This window comes from Schistocerca serialis, chromosome 7 (genome assembly GCF_023864345.2).
Source record: "Schistocerca serialis cubense isolate TAMUIC-IGC-003099 chromosome 7, iqSchSeri2.2, whole genome shotgun sequence".
In the NCBI taxonomy this organism is placed as follows: domain Eukaryota; kingdom Metazoa; phylum Arthropoda; class Insecta; order Orthoptera; family Acrididae; genus Schistocerca; species Schistocerca serialis.
This window is the reverse complement of record NC_064644.1, coordinates 380,122,408-380,142,010: the sequence shown is the minus strand read 5'-3', so window position 1 is coordinate 380,142,010 and position 19,603 is coordinate 380,122,408. Positions and strand designations below refer to the sequence as shown.

At 38.3% G+C, this 19,603-nt stretch overlaps 1 protein-coding gene across 1 annotated transcript; it reads left to right on the top strand.

Moving 5' to 3' along the window:
- The first annotated feature begins 223 nt into the window (after window positions 1-223).
- LOC126413113 (uncharacterized) lies at window positions 224-2,796 on the top strand. Its single transcript, XM_050083005.1, has 2 exons — window positions 224-417; window positions 1,325-2,796. Exons 1-2 carry the CDS (start codon window positions 273-275, stop codon window positions 2,794-2,796), a joined length of 1,617 nt encoding a protein of 538 aa, XP_049938962.1. The 5' UTR covers window positions 224-272.
- Window positions 2,797-19,603: the final 16,807 nt, after the last annotated feature.

The following is a 19,603-nucleotide window of genomic DNA, read 5'->3' as shown; positions in this document are numbered from 1 at the left end:
TCTTAACAGTGCACGTTTTTTTTTACTCCTGCTGTGTACTTTGCACTTATTGAATCTGAATGCAATTGTCTTTCATTGATGCTTTTGTTTTAGACTTTATGAAGTGGAAGTCTGAGGAGGAGAGAAAAACAAAAAGTAGTTTTGTCTCTAGTTATGGCACTAAGCGTTTAAAGGATGGCACTGCAAAAACCACCTTTGAATGCCACAGAAGAGGCACATTTTCTTCGAAGTCAGGTGGCAAAAGGTTGTGTAAGTCCCAGGGCACTTGCAAGATGGGAAACCATTGCGTTGCTGCCATAGAGCTTCACGAAGAAGAAAGTGGAATCTGTAGTGTCATTTACTACAGAACACATTTCGGCCACGACCAGAACATTGCTTTTCTGCATCTCAGTGGTTCTGATAGAGAAGCCATCGCTGGTGAGTATTACCTTGATTGTAGAATGTTGCTGGCCTTTCAGTGATCACCAAGTAAATATGGTGTGAAAGTTTCAGAATCCATTGTCAGGCTTGCAGTTAGTTATATGTAGTTGACTTTTATTATTTTTGCAGTGAAGGAGCATTGTTTTTTTTCTGCTGCGAAATTAATATTGTTATGGATATGTGATCTGGAGTAAAAGGTGTGAATATATCGACTGGCAGTTCATATGAATACAATTTGTGATGTTAGCTTGAAAGCAGTTGTAAAAGACCAGATGTGATCCATATTGACCACAATATTGGTGACTGTAATGCCATGTACTTAGGTGTGTGTGAGAGCAGGTGTAATGCATTACAGTAATACAAGTGTGGAAATAAGTTCTGAAATACTTGTGTTGCCCTGTGTTATTGCTTGCATCATAGTAGTCTATTTAAGAATAGATCATTAATGTATCTAATAGACTAAAGGCAGTACATTTATTGTTTGTTGTCCAGCATGTTAAACATGGTGGATCAGGGCATTTGCAACTACAATAATGGATTTGAGACTAGACAAAAACACCAGTTACAATTCTGACATGTACTTGTAGACCTCGTAACCATTTGGAAATAGCCTTGGTAGCTGAAACTGGGAAATATCACATTGCAAAAGGTGCTTTAATCAGGCCTGTTTATTCTCCCATCCCCAGTGTTTTAATAGCATCTTCAGTACTGTTGGAAGGGTATACTGAATATACTGTTAAGCCATTTATTAAACTATCTAGTTTATAAGTACTTAGCAACTGTTATATTGCATGAATTTATTTTATTGGGGGTGGTTAACTACAGTGTCCTTTCTGAATAGTGTTTTCATGTACATACTCAGAATTGGCCTCTTTGTAGTTGGAATAAATTTAAAATGTTGCAGGCAAAATTGCTGAGGGGGTCACTTTCCAGAGAATTCTGGATGATGTGCGGGACTCAGTTCATTCCAGCGAAGTGGAGAGGCTGCATCTCCTGACTCGACATGACCTTCATAACATTAAGAGAGACTTCGCCATTGGTGATGATCAACAGCATAACATTGATGAAGTCAGTGTTGGTATGTGGTTGGAGAAAATGAAAGACTGTGTTCTCCTCTATAAGAAAGAAGGCGAGGCCAGGGAAGATTTTGATAGGACTGACTCGGTGATAGTGTTAATGACTGACTACCAGAAGCAGTTATTACAGAGATTTGGACAAAATATTGTATGTGTAGACTCCACACATTGTACAAATGTTTACAAACTGTTGGTGACCACATTGTTAGTGGTAGACGATTTTGGTTCAGGTATGCCTGTAGCATTCTGTGTTTCAAATCGGGAGACTACTTCCATAATGACTCATTTCTTTAGTGCTGTGAAAGAGAGAGCTGGCATCATAAAAACGTCTGTATTCATGTCCGACGACACTAATACTTTCCGTAGTGCATGGTCACGAGTCATGGGACCTGCAGAAAATAATCTACTGTGTGCTTGGCACATAGACCGCAGCTGGCGGAATAATTTGAAGAAAGTACATGGCAATGAAGAAAAGAAAGCACTTGTGTACAAAGCTCTTCGTACATTGCTTGAAGAAGCGGACATAGACAATTTTAATGAGCTGCTGGAATCGTTCGTCGGGCAGCTTCAAGCAGATGAAGGTACAAGAGACTTTGGTGTATATTTCTCGTCAAATTACTTATTCCGGCCTCAGCAGTGGGCATACTGTCACCGTCGCAATCTGGGTATAAATACAAATATGTACCTTGAAGCAATGCATAGAGTTTTAAAATATTGTTATTTAGAGGGAAAAACAAACAATAGACTTGACAGACTACTTGTTGTGTTGATGAAATTGGTGCGTGACAAACTGTGTGCTCGAATGGTTAAATTGTATAAGGGTGGCCATTCATATAGAATAAATCTTATTGAGGCTCGTCATAAAGCTTCATGTAGTATTAAGGAGAATGACATTACAGTCAATACTGATGGTACAAAGTTTCATGTGAAATCCCAAACACATTGTGGTGTAACACATACTGTGATTTTAAATAACATTGAATGTAAATTGGAGTGCAAGTTGAAGTGCTCCAAATGTAATATATGTTTACATGCTTTCAGTTGTTCTTGTGCGGACAGTTTAATTCATTTGAACATATGCAAGCACATTCATGCAGTGTCAATGACGTATGCATTGCATTCAAGTGCCACATTTACACCAAGTGAAGCAACGGTGACAGAAGAGGCTTCTGCCATTTTGTGTTCACTGCAAACAAATACTGATGATCACGAGAACACATCTCTGGCCCAAGAACTAGTGTCCACATATCAAATTTTGATTAACCGTGTCGGTTCAGTAAAGTGTCCACAGAAATCCTGAAGTCACTACAGAAGGATGCAGCTCATTCGCTGTCACTTTTTCAATCAGACTGCAGGGAAGCTTCACGACCCCCCAGCAACGAGAAGGTAAAAGTGCAACGAAGACATGGTAAATGTAACAAACAGCCAAAGGGCAGTTTGAAGAAACCAACTCTTGCTGAAAAAGAAAATATTGTTTCAGCACTGAGGCAGCCTGAAAGTGAAATATTAAATGTTCACGTAGATTCTGACCATAATTACTGTCGGTACTAAGTTTTAGATGTGTATGTGTTTCTGTACATTCCATGGTTTGTAGGCCTACTGGGGAAACTCGCCATGTAAAACAAAGAGTAACGCATTGTGCTTGGTACCCCTGTTGGTGATGTGGAAACCCAAGTGATATTAATAAAGAAAATAAAAACGTTTGCAGTGTTCTTTTTCAATTGATACCTTTATCCTTTTATTTGCACGTGCAATTAAAACATTTATTTGAAATACTACTTGACTACATTAAAATGAATTCCTGTGTAACTAGAGTAGAAAATTGACGTCTGCAGAGCTTGTGTGGCATGAATTTGAAGCCCGTTATCACATGATGTACTGAAGTCTGTTGTAACAATACACTGCATAAAAATTAAAAAGATATTTTTCACTTCTGAATCACATTTCAATTTGGTTTATTATGAAGAGTTCAACAGAATAAAATTCAGTGCACTTAAGCTAAGTATCTGATGCTCCCTTATATTTATTTAAAGGATCTGAATGTAGCAACTTCCTGAAAATTTTTGTCTGTGCATTCCTACAGTAATTGACCAAGGAAATTGGTGGTAAATAATTTCAGTGTTCAGTCTGAGGAAACAAGGTGCAATTACTGAGCAGGGTGGTGCGGTTAGTATGATTTACAGAATACTGAGAATTGTAAAGTGGGACACTATTTTCTTTACTACAATTAATCATTTCCTTTTCAGTATCATTCCAAGCTGCTTTAGAATTATTTTTAGAGTTTGTAGTCTCATGTGCTTTACATGTAGCAATTATATTTTTAGATTTATATACCTTTGTCTTCAGTACCTTTTGAGATTCATCTTTCAGAATAGGAGTTTTTATGTAGATTGATAATGTGCAATGCTTGGTTGGCAGAATTTACCAACCAGTAGATAGCAAAGAGGAAAACTTTAAACTATTTTGGTGTCATTCGCCCAATTTTTATTGGTACAGAAGATGCTGTAACTGATTCTTTCTAGTCAGTACAGCAGTTGTCATAAGTTGGCCTTTAAGAGGCTTTACATTAATGTAGAGAAAAATTTCATCATTACTGCATGAAGGTAATCCTATTTTCATGGATATTAATTGTGCGCTTTCTTTCACTGAATATTCTTTACAAGTTGTCAGTGGCTTTTTTTTAATAGACAATAAATGTGTCTGAGCTGCAGTAACTGTACTTACAGTAAAGATGTTTCACCTGTTTTTTGTTCACACTTCACTGATGAGAACACCTCATTCCTGTTATTGCATTTTTATAACATTTTTCAGAGTGAAAGTGGAATTTGCTATGCTGGTCACTTTCTTCCTTTTTTTAGCTACACATATTTCTCAACATATGTTTCAAATGTAAGAATTTTACTTCAAAATGGACACTACGTTGCTAGGATATTGAAAGCAATAGAAGTAATAATTGATTCTGAGACACCAGAGATTGTGTGAAAGTGGACTGGAAGAAAATGTAATCAAGATGTACAACGTTCTTCTATTTGTAAGGTATGTGACCATTCAGACTTTCCATGGAAATGCTTTAATTGCTAAAAACTTAATGGGTTTTGAGTCATCAGATAATTGTGGCAAATTTACAATAAAGACAAATTATGAAAGCTAATACATAATAATTATGAGGCAAAAGTAACATCGGGAATGAAAATACATACTGGGTACAAGTACCTACAACACGCTTAGGCAGGTTCATATGAGTTAGCAATACAAGAAATACACACCGTCTCGTACGCGATTGCCGGTAGACAACATTTGGAACAGATGGTATTATCTGGGAGCTTCATGTCGGACTGAAGACAGCAGACTTGAGGATTGTATTGTTTTTAACTTGCACCAGATTGCATTGATGTCAAAGATTGAGACAAACCAAGACATAGCTTTTATAATACACAAAACAGTGTAAATATTCCAGCCACATTTTTGGATACAAGAGACTTGCAATGTTTCAGTGGACAGGGACATAAGGAAGGCAGAGTTGCTATATATTTAAACAGAAAGGTAAAGGATACCACTTTGTGGACAGACAGTAACATACAGAAATTGTCTTGAAGCAGTGGCTATACAGAGAAAGGAAGAAGAGCTTAATACTAGGGCAGTACTGATCTCCAAGTTGTCAGGTAAGACATTTTCTCAAGTAACTGCATGTACTACTAGAAAAGGATACCAGAGAATTCCCTTAAATAATAGTAGTAGGTGATAGTATAAAAACACTGGAAGACAGTTCTCATTCAAGAGACTTATATGATCTAATCAGCCCAAATAGTCAAAGTTCTGCACATGTTCAAAATTGAAACCGTCTGCTAATAATCTATCCGAGTTATTATTTTCCTTCCTGGTGAAATTCATGTACTTAGTCTTTGTTTCATTTACAGAAAGGCCTCTAGGTCCTGTCGCTTCTTTCATCTCACATATTGTCCTCTCTAGTGATACCTTTCTTCTACTAATAATTGTTAGATCATTGGCATAAGCACATATCTGAGTCGACTTTGTGCCTATGTAACCAGATATCTGAAGCTTCCGCGTGGCTGCTTCAAGTCAGATTGAAAAGCATTGTAGAGAGTGCGTCCCCTTGTCTGACACCTTTACTAATGCTAAACCAATTGGTAAGTTCTCCATCCACTCGCACTGCAGCCTTGGAACCAGCCAATATTGCTTGAATCAGTGAGACATACTTCGATGGTATACCAAGTAGCAGCAAATCATTTAACATTTGTGCTCCATTTAGACTATCAAAGGCCTGCTTGAAGTCTACACAGAGGTTATGAAGCTCAATTTTATACTCATACGTATTTACCTAAACACAAATATCTGGTCTGTTGTTGATCTATTAGCCTGAAATCTGTGCTGATACTCCCCCAAAATATCTTTTGAATATGGTACTAACCTGTTGTAGATAATACTAGAGAAGATCTGATAGGTTACATTCAGCAAGGTAATTCCACGGTAATTTGAACAGCAGGTCTTGTCTCCCTTCTTATGTATAGGTTGGATTACACCTAAGGTCCATTCTTCGGGCATTCTTTTATTTATTTATTTATTTATGCATTTATTTTACCTGGCAAGATTAGGGCCTTCAGGCCCTCTCTTACACCTAACCAGGCATACTCAGATTCAACAAATTTCACTGATTCCATTTCAACTTAATAAGTTTGTGGATTCGCTTATGAAGACCAGTTCCCCCGTTTTTAACAGTTCTGCAATTATTTCATTGGTTCCTGGTGCTTTATAATTTTTTAAACAATGCACTACCTTTCGTACTTCCTCTAATGTTGGTTCCTCTATTTCTGGATCTATGGTATAATAGAGTGGCTGCCCATTCCTGGTAGGATTGACCTCCAAAATTCCCTTTTATTATTCTCTCCATCTATCCAAAACATCTTGTTTATCTGTCAGCTAATTTCCCTCTTTGTCCTTACAAGCTGTTATTTTTGGTCTATGTTCTCGAGTTCCTTTTTTGTAGTATTTTATGCTTTCATTCCCTTTGTACTGCTCTTCCATCTCTTCTCTCTTCATGGCTTCCCTTTTTCTCCTCCTGCATACCCTTGCTGCCTCTATTCTCTTTTCATTATATAATGCCTGATTTGATATAGTATTCTGCTGAAAGCATTTCAGCCTTACTTCCTTTTTCTGTTCCACTGCCTGTCTACTGACATTGTTTGTCGTGGAAGCTATGGTTCGCATAGTTAAAAATGGACCGTTGGTTAAAAAGTGGTTCATTAAAATGAGAAAAGTCTACAGATGAAGAGGAAGATAATGCATCTGATGTTCAAGCAAGTAATTGAGTGACTCGAACCGAAGTTGTCAGTGTCCATTGAACCTAAATTGTCGGCGTCCCTTGAACCTAACCCTTCCAAGATCAATGTTAAGCTTACTGGAAAAATTACAAAATATAACTCTGATTACTGGAAAATCGGTTTTACTTTCACTTGACCTCAGCCTAAACCTCAATGTGTAATTTGCTATGAAAGCCTTTCGAATGAATGTATGAAACCAGCAAATCTCTGGTGCCATCTTGAAACAAAGCATGCAGAGTACAAAAGTAAGTCATTAGATTTTTTCAAAAATAAATTAAGAGAGTTGAAAATATCTCGTAAAACAATTACCAAACACTGTGGTGCAAATATAAATGAAAATGCAACCCTTGCGTCTTACGAGGTGGCTCAGCTTGTTGCTAAATGTGGGAAAAACCACACAATTGCTGAGGAACTTATACTGCCATCAGCAATAATACTTTGCAAGAGAATGTTAGGTGATGCAGCTGCTAAGATAACAGGAACTGTCCCACTCTCAAATAATACTGTTCAAAGACAAATTACTGATATGGCAGTTAACGTGGAAGAAACATTGCTGGCTGGACTTTGTATGAGTGACATGTATGCTCTACATTTGTATGAAAGCACAGACATATTAAAAAAAACATAATGTTGGTTTTCGCATGATTCTTATGGGAGGGCCAAGTTTTTGAAGATTTTCTTTTTTCATGCGAACTACTGCATACAACAGCAGGCAATATTTTTACTGCATTAAATAATTATCTCAATGAACATTATATATAAAAACAAAGATGAGGTGACTTACCGAACAAAAGCGCTGGCAGGTCGATAGACACACAAACATACACACAAAATTCAAGCTTTCGCAACAAACTGTTGCCTCATCAGGAAAGAGGGAAGGAGAGGGGAAGACGAAAGGAAGTGGGTTTTAAGGGAGAGGGTAAGGAGTCATTCCAATCCCGGGAGCGGAAAGACTTACCTTAGGGGGAAAAAGGGACAGGTACACACTCGCACACACGCACATATCCATCCACACATACAGACACAAGCAGACATATTTGAAGATAAAGAGTTTGGGCAGAGATGTCAGTCGAGGCAGAAGTGTAGAGGCAAAGAAGTTGTTGAAAGACAGGTGAGGTATGAGTGGCGGCAACTTGAAATTAGCGGAGATTGAGGCCTGGTGGGATGAACATGATGACACCTGGAAAAAATGTGTAGGCTTGCCGACGGATGGGGCAAAGTCAATGGCTGGCAAAAAAACAGGACTTCTAGCTCATATCAAAGCAGTAGCCCCCGAGGTGAAATGGACTTACTGTTGTATCCATCGTGAAGGCTTAGTAGCCAAAAGATTGTCTGAACCTTTGCAAAAGATACTTAACGAAGTAGTTCAAATCATCAACTACATTAAAACTCGACATCTGCAATCCAAGGAAAAATGTAGACATGTTCAAAGTTGAGGATAAGATTAGTGCTATGGTCAAAAAGCATCAGATCTGGACATCAAGGATAGAAAATGAGTCACTAACTAACTTTTCTACTTTAAAACAATTCTTGGAGTCATCAGAGGAGAGTTTGCATGACCAGATCAAGATCAATGTAGCCGAGCATCTACGCAGCCTAGCCACCATTTTTAGAGAGTATTTCCCTGAACCTGACCCTGACGACAGATGGATTCAAAATCCCTTCAGCTGTGAAGAAATAGACAAAATCCAAGGCCTCACTGAAGAAGAGCGATCAACTTGTGGATCTGTCAAGCTGTGGTATGATGATAAACATTTTCATTGGTGATAAAATTACAGACTTCTGGGCAACAGCACGCAAGGACTACAAGAAACTTGGAGATAAGGCAATGAAAAAGATCCTTCCATTTGCCACCACATATTGGTGTGAGCAAGCATTTTCTTCCATGTGGTTCATGAAAAACAAAATATAGGAATCGGCTCGACGTGCAGTCAGATTTCAGAGTGAAAGTTTCAAGTTTGGAACCTAATATTTCAGAAATAATGGACTCAGAGGTCAGATTGAACTCACCTCATTAAGAACTGAAAATTAAAACTAATTGTATACTGATGGAGTACTCTGTTGTAACTGTATTTTTTGAAATAAATAATACCTTGTATGAAATTAGTGTTTTCTTATTTTTCACACATGTCTACTCAATGCAATCTCAAGTGTAGTACACTTGAAAGACCAATACACTCAGTTTAAATATTTTCCTGTCATTTTCAGTTCATACTCAATTTTTTTAAGGACTTTGTTATGCTAAACACGCAGATTTGAAGTCAAAGATTTTGAGCAATAATCAAAAATTTAACAATAACGATGATGGCTAAATTGAAAAAGTTTTAAGCTCAATATTTTTTCAATAATGAATATGTCAATGTTTTTTCTAAGTACCAAAAATAGAAAACTTATAAAAAGACTATTAATTTGGCTTTCTAGGTACTTGATACTGTGATATGACAAGGTACCAATCATGTTCGATGAGGGGGTCCTTGAGAAAATTTTGTTGGGAAGCCCTGCTCTACACAATCAAAAGCTCTGCTCAGGTCACAAAACATAGCCGGAGCATAGTCCCAAGCCTCGAACACAACTAGGACAAATTTTACTTGTGAATTCATTGAGTCAGTTGTACATTTACCTTCCCTGAACCCAAACTGTTTATCATTGATTTGTCCAAATAAACACTAACTTTTTTATACATTAGTGTTTAAAAATTTTAGAAAAAAAGGAGTTATGGATATGAGCCTATAGCTAGTGGGACAGTTCTTTTCAACTTTTTTATATACGGGCACAACCCTAGAAATTTTTAGTTTCTCATTGAACTTATTTTCATCTAGAGATTTATTTACACAATAAGTTAAAGGATAAATTACACAGTCAATAGCATCTTTAAACAAATTTCATGACAAATCATAGTAATCAACACTAGCTGAAGGTTTGAAAGTTTTACATATTTTCAGGATCGTACTTGGACACACTCCTGTGAAAGTGCTTTGGAAGGGCTTTTCAAAGCAGTTGTCGCTGATACTAACTGCACTTTCGGGAGGTCATTTATTAACTACTAATTTCTTCAAGAAAACTAGCGTTCTATGGGTTGGAGCTTGGAATGTCAAATTGGCAGGTAGGTTAGAAAATTTAAAAAGGGAAATGGTCAGGTTAAAGCCAGATATAGTGGAATTATTGAGGTTCCGTAGCAGCGGGAACAAGACTTCTGGTCAGGTGAACACAGCATTATAAATAGAAAATCAAGCAGGGGTAATGCAGGAGTAGGTTTAATAATGAATAAAAAACAGGAGCACGGATAAGCTACTACGAATAGCATAGTGAACGCATTATTGTAGCCAAGGTAGACATGAAGCCCAGGCCTACCACAGTATTACAAGTTTATATGCCAACTAGCTCCACAGATGACGAAGATATTGAAGAAATGTATGTTGTTAAAAAAATTATTCACATAGTCATGGGGGACTGGAATTTGATAGTAGGAAAATAAAGAGAAAGAAAAGTAGTAGGTAAATATGGAATGGGGGTAAGGAATGACAGAGGAAGCTGCCCGGTAGAATTATGCATGGAGCATAGCTTAATCATAGCTAACAATTGGTTTAAGAATCATGAAAGAAGGTTGTATATGTGGGAGAGGCGTCAAGACACTGGAAGATTTCAGATATGTTATACAGTGGTAAGACAGAGATTTAGGAATCAGGTTTTACATTGTAAGACATTTACAGGAACAAATGTGGACTCTGACCACAACTTCTTGGTCATGAACTGTAGATTAAAACTGAAGAAACTGCAAAAAGATGGGAATTTAAGGAGGTGGGACCTGGATAAACTGAAACAACCTGAGATTGTAGAGAGTTTCCGAGAAAGCATTAGGGAACAATTGACAAGAATGGGTGAAAGAAATATGGTAGAAGAAGAATGGGTGGGTTTGAGAGGCGAAATAGTGAAGGCAGCAGAGGATCAAGTAGGTAAAAAAACAAGGGCTAGTAGAAATCCTTGGGTAACAGAAAAGATACTGAATTTAATTGATGAAAGGAGAAAATATAAAAATACGGTAAATGAAGCAGGAATACAAACGTCTCAAAAATGAGATTGACAGGAAGTGTAAAATGGCTACGCATAGATGGCTAGAGGACAAATGTAAGGAAGTATAGGCTTATATCACCAGGGATAAGACAGATACTGCCTACAGGAAAATTTGGATAAAAGAGAACGACCTGTATGATTATCAAGTGCTCAGATAGAAAACCAGAGCTAAGCAAAGAAGGGAAAGCAGAAAGGTGGAAGGGGCATATAGAGGGCCTATACTAGGGTGATGTACTTGTGGGCAATATTATGGAAATGGAAGAGGATATAGATGAAAATGAAAGGGAGATATGATACTGCGTGAAGAATTTGACACAGCAGTGAAAGGCCCCAGAAGTAGACAACATTCCATTAGGACTACTGGTAGCCTAGGAAGAGCCAGCCAGGACAAAACTCTACCATCTGGTGAGCAAGATGTATGAGACAGACGAAATACCCTCAGATTTCAGGAAGAATATAGTAATTCCAATCTCAAAGAAAGCAGGTGTTGACACGTGTGACAATTACTGAACTAACAGTTTAATAAGTCATGGCTGTAAAATACTCACACGAAATATTTACAGATGAATGGAAAAACTGGAAGAACCCAACCTTGGGGGAGATCAGTTTGGATTCCGTAGAAATGAAGGAACACATGAGGCAATACTGAGCCTACGACTTATCTTAGAAGTTAGTTCTAGCATTGGTAGAGAAAGCATTTGACAATGTTGACTGGAATACTCTCTTTCAAATTCTGAAGGTGGCAGGGGTAAAATACAGGGAGCAAAAGGCTATTTACAATTTGTACAGAAACCAGATGGTAGTTATAAGAGTCGAGGGACATGAAAGGGAAGCAGTGGTTGGGAATGGAGTGAGACAGGGTTGTAGCCTCTCCCCAATATTACTAAATCTGTATATTGAGCAAGCAGTAAAGGAAACAAAAGGAAAATTCGGAGTAGGTATTAAAATCAATGGAGAAGAAATAAAAACTTTGACATATGCCGATGACATTATAATTCTATCAGAGACAGCAAAGGACTTGGAAGAGCAGTTGAACGGAATTGACAGTGTCTTGAAAGGAGGATATAAGATGAACATCAACATAAGCAAAATGAGGATCATGGAATGTAGTCGAATTAAGTTGGGTGATGCTGAGGGAATTAGATTAGGAAATGAGACACTTAAAGTTGTAAAGGAGTTTTGCTATTTGGGGAGCAAAATAACTGATGATAGTCGAAGTAGAGAGGATATAAAATGTAGACTGACAATGGCAAGGAAATCGTTTCTGAAGAAGAGGAATTTGTTAACATCAAGTATAGAGTTAAGTGTCAGGAAGTCTTTCCTGAAAGTATTTGTATGGAGTGCAGTCATGTATGGATGTGAAACATGGACGATAAATAGTTTAGACAAGATGAGAATACAAAGTTTCAAAAAGTGGTGCTACAGAAGAATGCTGAAGATTAGTTGCATAGATCATGTAACTAATCAGGAGGTACTGAATAGAATTGGGGGAAAGAGGAATTTGTGGCACATCTTGACTGGAGAATGGATTGGTTTGTAGAACATGTTCTGAGGCATCAAGGGATCACCAATTTCGTGTTGGAGGACAGCGTGGAGGGTAAAAATCATAGAGAGAGACCAAGGCATGAATACACTGAGCAGATTCAGAAGGATGTAGGTTGCTGTAGTTACTTAGAGATGAAGAAGTTTGCACAGGATAAAGTATCAGGAAGAGCTGCATCAAACCAGTCTCTGGACTGAAGACCACAACAACAATTTCTTCAGTGGATTGGATACAAAATTTCTTACATTTGTCTGGGGTTATGGCAATATCATATTTTTGGTTAGGGTAGACAATAGAGTTAATTTCATTTCCGACTTCTTTGCATTTTTTCTGTTATTATTTTATTTATTTATTTACTTTTCAATGTTTAGTATATCATATAGTTTCTTTGCTTCATTGATCGCCTGCTTATACTTACACTTAGCTCTACCATACAATTCTTTATACACTTCTGATTTACCAGTTTAGTACAGACCAGAATATAGCATAACAGTAACATGGTTATAGAAAATCCATGGATAAACATTGAGAAACTTTCTATTCATCTCTAAGCTATTGCAAAAATATTGCATGCTGTAAGAAAAGCAAAAATATAATGAGAAAGAAATGGATCACACCAGTCATTCCATGGGGAGGAGGGGACCTGAAACATCCATTGAGAGGCACAAAAAATATTAAAAATCAAACCAGTAATGAAGACTGCACGAACAGAGAGAGAGAGAGAGAGAGAGAGAGAGAGAGAGATTACCACTAAAAGAAATAAAGACAATGTTCTTCAAGAAATAAATTACCCACTTAATATGGCAAAGAGTGTCTGGGCTTTGATTAGCACAGACAGAAAAGAAATACGTGCCAACAATAATGAAAACATAATACCTAAAAAAAAAGAAGGAAATGAATTTTTGGACCCACATTTCATCGATTCCATTTTCTATGAACACAATTGTAACTGTGGTAGACAATCTCATATGACAAAATCCCTCAAAACAAAAAGAATAATATATTTCTTGAAGCATTGTAAATGTAACAGAGTGTTTATTTCTGTTTCTCACAAGTGATCTGTAAATATAAAAAATAATCTGCAAAATGAAAATAAAGAAAAAAATGCTATAGGGCCCGATGGCATATGTACAAGAGCAGTTAATTATTGTTCAGAGTTTCCAGTGGAGCCACTGACGTTTCTCATAAACAAGTGTAGGGAAGAATCCCAGAGCCTCAAAGCCAACACAGTATTGGGTCAACTGCTTTTCATTCTCTATATAAACGATATGAGTACACTAAAGGGTCCAAATGTCATTATATATGCTGATGACATGGGTCAATGGAGGTGGCCAGTCCCACCCGTCAGCTTTGGCCCATGACGTAAAGGTGTTGTGGTGTGTGATGTATTATGGTGCAGAGTTTAGTTTATGAGTGTGTTTTGTTTGTAGATGCTGCCTTGTTGCGGTTGGTGGTGTGTGTATGGTCCGCATGTCATGTGGTGTACACTGGGTTCATTTGGGAATCGGTGCTAGAAGTGTGCTTTTATCAGTCGTCACTTCTATAGAAGAACGAAAATTGATTTCAGTGAGTTAAGAATTAAGTTTCTGTTGTGTTTATGATTATTTGTGGCTTCTATTGTTAGGTATGGATATGACTTCTAGGTTTAATAGTGTGCGTCTGCGGCCTAAAATGGGGGACGACATATTGTCCTTTATTGAGATTCTGCAACTTTTTGGGCTTGTGGTGGAGATAGTGAAATGTGGCGTATGCGAGCTGAATATGTGATTTTCCAGAGTTCTGGCTTCTCGGACCAGAGACTGTTGATGGGTTTTTGTTTTTGGGGGGAGGGTGAAGGTTGGGTGAGGGGCGTTGGTAGGTTGGGAGTTGATTTTGCTTGTGGCTGTGGTTTTTGTGTGTGTGTGTGTGTGTGTGTGTGTGTGTGTGTGTGTGTGTGTGTGTGAGAGAGAGAGAGAGAGAGAGAGAGATTGGGGTGGCTGACCTAGTGTGTAGTGCCGGAACTTTTTTGGGGTAAATAGTCATTGTTTTGGGTCTATTGTTCACGTGTTATGATGTTTGGTGGAGTTTTTATATGTTCTTTGGTTGGTGTTATTTACTGCATGTGTTGGTAGTTGATGTTTTGGTATTGGCACTTGTGGTTGATTTATGTATCTTAGGGGAAGAACTCAATTCCAATTTTTTTGCTATCGTCAGTTGTATTTGAGCCATATAGGTCATGGGAAGTGTCTGATTCCAATTTGTCATCGTAGCTATGTGGGTTTTGGTATCGTGAGCTGCTGTTTACTTATATAGGTCAAGGGAAGTGTCCGATTCCAATGTGTCGTCATAGCTGTTTTGGTATCGTAAGCTGCTGTTGACCTATATAGGTCAAGGAAAGTGTGTGATTCCCGTTGTTTCATGTGTTGGTTTTGTGGTATTAATAGTTGCGGTGTGATTATAATTTTTGGAGTAGTTGGTTTTTATTTTGTGGTATCGACAATTGCAAAAACAGACATAATGTCTCATGGGATAACAGCAATCAGTGATAAAAAAAGTCATTAATAAAAAAAAATAAAATAATTGCAATCAGGACGGATTTTAAGTAACATCGACAATTGTGGTTGAGCTATGTAGGTGAAGGGAAGCAACCGAAGCCTGTCGATATTGTGAGTGTACCGGAATTTGTGATTTTGTGGTGTTTTTATGTAGTCGTTTTGTGTGGTTTGGGATCGTGGTGTGTGCCTGTATGTGTTTATATTTAGTTTGTCCCCACCCATAAACCCCCAATTTCCCGCACTGGTCTCGTTAGTTTGATTATATTTTTGGAGATAGAGGTGTTTGTTGGTTTTATATCTATTTTTGTGTTTATGTAATGACGTTATAGGCGCTATACTGGAGATATTGAGAATGGCTGTTTCCACCATATTAGTGAGAGTCAAAGCAGACGAGTGGAATCGGACGCTTCTGTAATCCAGGTAATACATATTTTGTAGCTAGTGATAGCACTTACAATGACATGGAGAAAAAACTTACTCTGAACATAGAAAATGCAGACCAGCATTTCAGTAGTAAGTTTGTTCATAATTGGTACACACACAATGTACATGCAGTCCCAATTCAGCAGAAATATCCACACTGAAAATATCAGCCTGAAATATGGGAACACAGACATACAACAGACAAGTACTTATATTTAAGTATTTGGGTGTGGTGATAAAACTGGGAAAATTATGTTGATAATGTGTATCCAAAAATATGTACGATTCTTATCAGTCCTGTAACGTAAAACTCTGTTTTTCTTGCTTGTTTCAAGCTGTCATACCTGGCATCATGCATGATGATCTAAGGAGATGTAAACGTAAACGTTATTCTTGTTGGTTTATCAAATATCGTATTTGTTTGTGTTACATGCGCCTGGGGTTCATCTATTAATAACGCAGTAATCTCGCATATACAATCTGTGTTCGGAAATTATATGACAAACTGTCACGTAAAACAATAATACCGTTCTCTATCAATACAACCAACGTAATACGGCCTGGTATATCAAAATGTGAAGTTGTATGAGAACTTTAATGTTAATGTTACTCAATTACAGATATTGGAGTTATGTTCAGTACAAATACACTATAAGACATTGTAATATATTCGATCTCTTTTATTAAGGGATACAGTCAGACTGGAATTATACTGTTACTAGAAACCTCGTTACTTCGTTTCGGAAAACCACTTGGCAAGTGTTTTATTTTTAAGATCACTGAAGGGGCCAGTACGAGAATATGAATATAACGCCAGCACTGCATTAATTTAATCATTTGTAGAATGTGCAACTACAATTTATCTATCAGTAATCACTCAATAATGCACAAATGAAAGACCGAACTAAAAATGGCACTGTTTGGAGAGATCTTTAATACGGTGGATCATTACTTTCGTAATACGCAAAATCGCAGGCTTCAATACGAGAAACACAGAATACGTCAACAACTTCGGAAACCTTGAAATTAAGATGGCGGCTGTTATTTACTTGCGTCTCGACTAGAGTCTTGCGACCCGCTGGTCGCAATGCTGCGCTTCCGATTCGCTACTGTATATGACGTCATGAATTTAACTGTCAGCCAATCAGCATCGCGACCAGCGGGTCGCGAGACGCAAGTGTGTGAGAGGACCTACCTAACAACGGGAGACGAGATATCGGTGAGTTAAAAGGGCAATAGAAGTGTTTCTTTTCATTTTAAATGAAAATTTAGTGGCCCATCGTAAATGAAGGAAAAAACTGTGTGTGTGTCATACGACTCAAATTAGTATTTCATGATTAACAAATAAATACCTTTATTAACTGTTAAATCGACTACCAGTATGCAGCTGAACTGAGGATATCGAGTGTATTCGCCCACATATTTGATTCATTATTCTGAGATACTAGGCCAAGCAAATTGGGTATTTTTTAAATATACTCGTAGATCGAAGGTATTACCTCTCTCAAACGTCCTTAAGGATTATCAATGGAAAAGAAGTGGGTCACATAATTTGAAGTTTATTTTGCGCGTTATGAAAGAACATGTTAATTAAAATAAACCAGGGAATGAAATTTTTCATACATCAGATATGCAGTTAACAGTGATCAAGATCCGAGAGGACAATTCGTAGAAGCTGAGCCGCCGCCGCCAGCCGCGGACTTAAGCGCACATCGTTCGCGGGCACCTAGTGCTGCTAGTGCCCGCGTACGGGATAACGCGCGGCTGGCACTGTGAAATATTCTAAGTCCGAATCAAGGTTACGCGCTATCGCGCGTCTATAAAAGCGAGCGCACCCCGCGCAGCGGATCAGTCGCGCTGCTGCTGCTGCACAGGCAACTGCATTGAACGCTGCCAAGATGCCTTACCGAAGATACCGTCGTCGTGCAAGACAGACAATATATAAAACAATTGAGGACGTCGAAATGACTACATCCGTTGCCGACAAGAAAAGGAATATTATCAAATCTGTCGCCGCACATTCACTATTGGATGGACCAGCAGTCTTCTGTGGATGCCGACTGAACTTCAGCATCGACATCAATGATTCCTTCACCCATGGTAATGGATGGTTAACAGTCGCTATTGTACGTGGTGGGACAGGTGTTCCAAATGTAGGAGGACTGGAAAGCTTCGTCGATCGTGACACACCAGTATCAAATACTTTAATAACTATGTAACTGTTGAGGATTTCGTGTTCGCTTATTGATGTATTGTCTGTTGGCTTTCGTCTCAGGATGTTCGGCCGACGTTTGCTTAATGATTTCTCTGACGTTTCACAGTACGAGTGGGAGGTATTGTCCGAGATTCACCCTCCATAACTGGTGGCGGCATAGTGTCGATCTGGCGGCTGGAGATTAAATGTTCGTGTTGCACCAACGTCTGAGGACCTTTCTCTGGTCACGAATGAGGAGGTTCTCCCCTTGTTACATGAAACGATCATTCGCTGCAGCCCACGAGTCAAGGATACAGGATGCTCCACTATTTTAAGTACAAATGAAAGTGGCGAAGAGATGACAAGTAAAGAAACAGAGATACAGTATTTTTATCTTCCTGTAGATGTATATATTATCGAAATAATCAGCAAAGTTGCGCAAAAGAAATTTTATTTCCTTAACAGGTCACAGGTACTTAGTACGATGGTTGTCCAGAAATTAAGTACCGATCGGTCGCGAAAAGGAAACCACTAGGAAAATCCGGTAAAGCTTTGCACAGATGTGTTGGGCAGTGTCTCTAATATGCCCGTCCATCGTGTCGCGCAGCTCTTTTCAGTTTAAGTTACGTTGTGCAAGACGCGACAGTTGGCTGCGACTGCGACGCTGCCCCCCCCCCCCCCCCCCCTCTTTTCGCGCCCTGGCAGACTGCTACACGGCCGCGACACGACTGGAGTCGTCGCTGTTTCCCAAGCTCCGATCGGCGGCGGCGGATTCAAATACATAAGAAAAATAAGAATTCCGATTTTCTTGCTGTAAAAAATACTGTATGTTAATGCAACAAAGTTACATCGGCTCCGAGAGTTAGTTTTTCGATACAGATTCTCCTTTTACTTTAAAAAATTGAAAAGTATCTCTTCCGGTTTTGCGTGTTTTTTTCGCTGTATATTACTTCTCTATCAATTGTGAGGAAAGTAAAAGGCACAAAAAATTGATATTTGCGTATCTTACAGTTTCACATCACAGCTTGATAATGAGGTGCCTATTTTTCCGATATTCGTCACAGTTATTCCGATACTTAATTTACAAGTAACCTGCTGCATAAAATTTGAATTGTGTACAGTGAAAAATGTGGTCGCTGGCTACTTTACGTATGGTTCACGTTAGGTCATACATCGTTGCCGATGAAAAGAAGCTAACATATCGAAATTATTTTTAAAGTTGAGATCAGAATGATATCGATCTCCGTTTCCGAGATTTGGGCTCATATATCTCCGGGAGCGTCGCGACTAGCCGCCAGTTCTGTCGACGCGCAACGAGAATCGTGTGGTTATCGCACGATAGAGAATGCATTTTTTTTTGTTTCGCTGACACATTTGGACCTAATGAAACCATTTTATGTCATATATTTCTCCGGTATGAGTTACTAATATTTCTCCATATGCTCTTGACAATTTCATTTGAAATGCCACGAAATGTAGGTTTCTTAAAGCCAAGTGATCAAGCAGAACCCATTTTCTTGCTTTTGCTGAGGCATCTGAACCTATTCCAAGCTTTCTTTCTCGTTTATTTCTCTGAAACGAGTCCCGAATATTCCTCCATCTGTTTTTGCACATTTCACCTAAAATTCCAATGAAAGATAAGTTTATTAACAACAAGCGCACGCTAGCGTCATTGCATTGTTTCAAGTTCTTGACAACAAGATAGGGTTACACCTTAAACATCTCTAGAATTTTCATTCTGAACGTCTACAGTATACACTGGCAGAAATGTGGAAGACATAATGTCCGTGCTTGTTCACAAAATTTCCCCAAATTATACTTGTCAGTTTCTCCCATGCAGAAACTTTTGGAACAAGCTAAGGCAACTTTCATAGCCGACTGACTCTTTATTCCCATCCAAGTGAACTTCCATATTCTTATATTCTGACAGCATACATCGTTATGGATGACATGAACATTTAATCTTGCCAAGCTGCACTCAAAAGATGACTCCAGGATTTACA

Bases quoted from the DNA above. Each gene is read 5' to 3' on its own strand.
- LOC126413113 (XM_050083005.1), top strand. From the start codon at position 273: ATGGGAAACCATTGCGTTGCTGCCATAGAGCTTCACGAAGAAGAAAGT. The intron at 418-1,324 runs GTGAGTATTACC...AAAATGTTGCAG, and splicing joins TGATAGAGAAGCCATCGCTG to GCAAAATTGCTGAGGGGGTC.